The 5,735-nt window shown below is 37.5% G+C and overlaps 1 protein-coding gene across 1 annotated transcript; it reads right to left on the bottom strand.

Moving 5' to 3' along the window:
- Nucleotides 1-5,018: 5,018 nt before the first annotated feature.
- On the bottom strand, nt 5,019-5,735 carry LOC149285939 (putative phosphatase phospho2). Its single transcript, XM_089494750.1, has one exon. The coding sequence runs from the start codon at nt 5,733-5,735 to the stop codon at nt 5,019-5,021; it is 717 nt and encodes a 238-aa protein (XP_089350876.1).

The raw sequence follows: 5,735 nt of genomic DNA, 5'->3' as shown, positions 1-5,735 counted from the left end.
TGCTATAAAATTAAACAGATATTTACAAAACCAAATATTTTTTTCACCTCCAGGCACAACCAGGGCTAGACTAGCACATTGGGCCAATGCAGGTGGGCCACTGGCTGACATTGCTCTATACCCCCCCTCTGGAGCAGCACATCGGGTGCCATCGGTTGGATATGCCCGGCCATGCGCTGCATGAGCATATAAATGTAGCGTGAAGCCTCTGATATATCCAGCCGTCGGCAGCCAGCCTTAAAGCGGCAGAGCTCCCTCATCGTCCTCAGTCTGGCCCTGGAAATAATTACAATAATTCCATGGCATTCCAATATATGTACAGTATATTATCCATACATACTAACAACCTTTTATTTAGGTTTATTCTCATGCCATACTTGCAAGAACATTTACATTTTCAAAGTGTTTCAAACAGATAATCTCTGACAACGCAAAGATTGGATTCTGTTCCAAATGAATCAAACTCTAAGCAGAGAACACAGAACATAGTTCTGTCTACCTGTATATTTCTCAGATCATCTCCCTGAATCTTGTATTCTCCGCTGCTGATTAAAAAGTAATTTAGATGTAATGTAAGGAAGTTTTACTTTACTCAGAGGGTGGTAGATAAATGGAACAGCCTCCCATCAGAAGTGGTACAGGCAAATACAGTAAGGGAGTATGCATGGGATAGACATTAAGGCTATCCTGAATCTTAGACGAGACCAAGGACTGATTAAGAAACATGGGCAGATAAAATGGGTTGAATGGGTCTTATCTGATGTCAAATTCTACGTTTCTATGTAACAGTCACAATGAAATAATAAAAAGCCTCCGCCTGCCGTGAATAAGATGTTCTTCTATAAGTGAAAGCTTCCGATACTTAAATAGAACAATTGTTCTAAATATAAGATCCTTTACCATGCGTTCCGAGAGCTTCTCTATAACAGCTGCTGGGATTAATGGGGAGCAGTCAGGCTGGGGAGCAGTTTGCAGAATATCTGCCCTTCCCACCATGGCACGGGGCTTCTGGGCGCTGTGTCTGCTTCAGGTGCCACACAGAGCATACGCCAATCCATAAGACAAAGGCATGCAAATCCTTTAACCAACTGGCTGCCAAAACATTAGCAACCCTTCACTGTCACTATCACCATTCACTTTTATACAATGAAATAATAATAACGCCGCGCTGGTGTCAGTTAACCCTCTCCCTGCCACACTGGGTATGCTGGATCTGATGTGCATTGTTGCTTTGCTGGGGCTAAGGTTTAACATTCAGAATGCATTTGCTAGTGTCCCAATTTAACTGCTTCAGTGCCCCGTGCACATTAGTTAACTCACCCCATCTATGTGAGCTGTTTACGTGTATGATCAATGAGTTTATATCATACATTATTTCCGTTAGCAGGCGGTACATGCAATGTGTTCTGCAAGTGCAGCAGATAATAAAACTCAATTAGCGGTAGCATGGATTGAAGGGCTCGTGCGTTCCATTGCTTGCGATGGGTTCTCCCTTTGTCTGCGGGCTATTAGTGCTGATCTGGGTGCATGAGACAGATGATAATGTCCTGTTCTAATAAATCAGAGTCATAGCCTATATACCCAACATCCCCATGGAATGAATACAATGGATCTGCAGCTATGTGAATTATGATAAGACTTTACCTGGTAAACACTGAGCTCTCTCCTCCCAGGGCTATGAAGTGTTAATCTATCCAGATGGATAAGAGAGCCAGGCTCCTGCTTATGTTTCCTAAGATGATTCCATTGGATACAGCGCCTCCTTGTTGACCATGTTAGGAATGGAAATGCCTGGGGGGGGGATGGATCATCCTATTTTGGTATCCCATCTGCTCCCCATCCTCCCTGCATCCCCTCGTCCCCTATCTCCTTTAATGCAAAGGTCACAAACATGCTTTCCATGAATGGCTGGTCTCTTTAATATCATTATTTACAGGTGCTATTTTAAAACAGTATGATATAGGCCCATAATCTAATAGTCTTATTACATAATAGATGTTTTTTATAAATAAAAAAAATATTTTTTCAAATATTTTTTTGAAATAAAACACACATCGGTTAATTAAAAGTATCATTCATTTTAAATGATTGGTCACTTTAAAATCAATATTTAAAGATGCTATTTTAACGCATTATAATATAGGCCCATAATCTAATAGTCTAACTACATAATAGATGTTATTTATAAATAAAAAATATTTTTTTCAATATTCTTTTAAATAATATACATCAGTTAATTAAAATTATCAATCACTTTAAATGATAGGTGACTTTAATATCAATATCTAAAGATAATATTTTAAAACAATATGATATAGTTTCATAATCTAATAGCCTAATTATATATTAGATGTTATATAGAAAGAAAAATAAATACATATATTTTTTTAATACATCAGTTAAATGAAGTTATCACTTTAGATGATAGGTCACTTAAATATCAATATTTATTGATGCTATTTTAAAACAATATGATACAGGCCCATGATCTAATAGTTTTATTAAATAATAGATGGTTTTACAAATAAATCAATAATACATTAGTTAATTTAAATTAATTATCAATAATTTGAAATGATTGGCCACTTTAATATGAATATTACAGGTGCCATTTTAAACAATATGATATAGGTTCCTAATCCAATAGTCTAATTATATATTTTATTTTGGAAATACAAAAACAATATTTTTAAATCTTATAATATGCATGTTGATTAAAATTAAATGTCAATAACTGCTAAATTTATTAGCAGATGTTATTTTAAAGCAATATGATGTAGGTTCATAATCTAATAGCCTAGGTACATAAATTATTTGAATTTTAAAATTTTATAATATCCTACAATTCATTGAAACGAATTATAGATAATTTCAAATAATAGCTGCTCACATTCATACCAATATTTGCAGATGCCATCTTCATATAATATAAGGCAGGTTCCTAATCTAATAGTCTACCTACATAATAGTCTAATTAGATAACAGATTTTAGTTTTTAACAGAAAACAATTTTTTTTTACTCATAAGCTTTTAACCCTCTTTACCTAATATATCGATTTGTCTTAGTCTGCCAATTCTAGCTTCATCATATCCTTTGAATAAATGTATTGTATGAAAAGAAAAATATTGTTATTCTTGGAACTTTCCCTTTAATATACTTTACAAGGATATGTTCATAGGGATTATAGAAAGCTCGGCCAAATGTTTAAGGTCGTGTCAAAAGTAATTTGCTTGCAAAGTAATCTGCTTAGATGCAACAAGAGCATTTCTCTAGAATAGACTAAGACTTTAAAGCGAGTCAGCAAACACTACAGCCTTTCCTATCATATAATCTGGTGGGTTTTGGATTCAAAACAGAATACTTAAAAAAACATTTAAAGGGCCATCACGGTCAATAATGCAAACCCCGAAGGTGCTGATGGAGTGGGTCTGGGCTTAAGTTCCAGACGGTTCCTTTAAATACTTTGCCCGCAAATAATAAGAAGACAAAAATCTCCGCTTTTAATTAGGCAACAAAATCCGTAACAGTGAAAACGTAATCTTTAAATCTACTAGTCTTACCGTAAAGAACACCTGCTTTTGCCGATTTCATTTGCCAAATGACCGAGGAGGTAGCTGCATTTATTTCTGATCACAGACTGGGTTGCTCGTTACTATATGGGGCATTTTACCAGGAAAAATGCAAAAAAGGTCTATTTTTGTTTTCTTTTAGTAGAATCGCCGCAATGTCTTAAAAGCACAAGACTGAAGAGAAGTTCTTTTACAAAGCTCGTTTTTATTATCGTGTTTCGGTTACATTACAAACGCCATATTGTTCGGGATAGATCTGCTTCGGCAGTGGATTAAAGAATGAATCATTCAAATATTAGCACATATCGTTGGTTGCAGTATTTGTTGACGTCAGCCTTTGACGTACCGCGGGATAATCGCAGAACGTGTAAATACTCTGTTATCAATGGACAGATAGCAATACGTTTGTACCAGCAATGCATTTAGCCATACACTTATTCACTGTTAACCCCTCTGATACCAGAGCTATGTAAAAGTCACAATTTTATGGCACTGAACACTAGAGGTATAATTTCATTTAAGCGCACGCACTAGACTTTCAGCATACAATGAAAGAGTTAATTGGCAGTGTTATTGTACGGTGATTAAAAAATACACAGACATGGGAAGACTTGATTCAATCACGCCATAAAATAAATATAAGGAGGAGAAAAGCTACAATATAAGTTATTCTCCTTTATTCCCTTCTCGTCTGTGACCAACAAAGCTTTTCATATTGGCCTGCAAAGGGATCAGAAGATAAGTATATGACCAGCGGCTACCTGATGACGTAAGAACGGCTAGCGGCTGGATATGAGCAGCCACACACTAGGTATCTATGTTCATGTAGCTCGTGGACGGGCATATCCAGGCACATTAATCGGGTGATTGTGCGGCCCCCTCGGCCAGTGGCCTAGAAGGTGTTTGCCCAATGTGCCGGATGACCAGCATGACCCCAAGGGATGCTGAAATATACTGAATTCACTAGTCCATTTCCAGGGACACTGAAATTTCCAAGCAGAATTACAATTCAGGACCTGAAAGAAATATGTTTAAAAATGTCCTGGTTTATTTATTTTGGAAATATAACAAACATATATAAAAATATATCAGCAGCTTCTCTGGCCAAACGGTCTAAGCCGACACTGCATAATGTGTAGTTAAATCAGATGACCTAAGAATGGTGCCTACATTAACTATGCATTATACAGGGCCGGCCAAGCCGTTTTGCAGAAGAGGCTCCCAACACATAGCGAAGAAAAGGATGGTTGCTTTAACCCTGGAATATATCGAACAATTTAGCCAAGATTAAATCAAGATTGAACAAAGATAATATTCTCTAACAACACTGCGCTACTGAATAGCCTTTTTATGGGTACAATTATCGCTCGTTAAATAAATTACATTAGGATTTATTGTGGAAGAAACAATATATGACTGCAACCCAAACAACAATTATTTATTCGTTTTTATTCTTCTAAGAGCGATTTCAACCGAGACAATATCTCACTGCCGGTTGACCAAACGCTGATAGAAGAATCTATTATATCTAGGTCCTTGGCAATGCGTTTCTCCAACGTGTAACCCTCCCGGGGCATCGCGATGTCGCCCTTCTTAAGGAACGTTACCGGACAGAGGTCGTTTCCTCCATCGCCGATATATACGATTTTAGAATACTGAACTCCGCCGAGGGACTGCTTGGCCACAAACTCTTCTAACACTTTTCTCTTGCACAGGTTTTTGGGGCAACTCGCACAATGATGGACATGAAAATTGTGGACATGGAGATTCCCGAAGGAATCGAAAGCTGCGGGATTGGTGAAAACCTTATCAAACACATTGTGGACGTTTGCGTGAGATAGAATCCAATCAATAAAAATGGTGTTGGAATCAGAGATGATAATACAATCAAAGTGATCTTTGTTTTGGCCGATAAACTGAAGCAGCTCGGTCATGCCCGGGGTATACGGTATCGCGATCATGATTCTTTTCATGTCATTCTCTCGTATTCCTTGTTCGCCGAGGTAGCTGAAGATTCTGCCCATGTACTCCGTCCATTTCCCTTTCTCGTAGGAGTTCTGTAGACCATACGGAAGCTTCTTCTCAGGAGCACATTGGACAATCCACGTGTCGCTGTTATCATTAATAATAGTGTGGTCGAAATCAAACACCAGGAGCACCTTCAT

This window comes from Sceloporus occidentalis, unplaced genomic scaffold, assembly GCF_023333645.1.
Source record: "Sceloporus occidentalis isolate IW3139 unplaced genomic scaffold, rSceOcc1.0.p SCAF_74, whole genome shotgun sequence".
NCBI classification, from domain to species: Eukaryota; Metazoa; Chordata; class Lepidosauria; order Squamata; family Phrynosomatidae; genus Sceloporus; species Sceloporus occidentalis.
The sequence above is the reverse complement of the archived record's forward strand: the minus strand, read 5'-3'. Positions and strand labels throughout refer to the sequence as shown.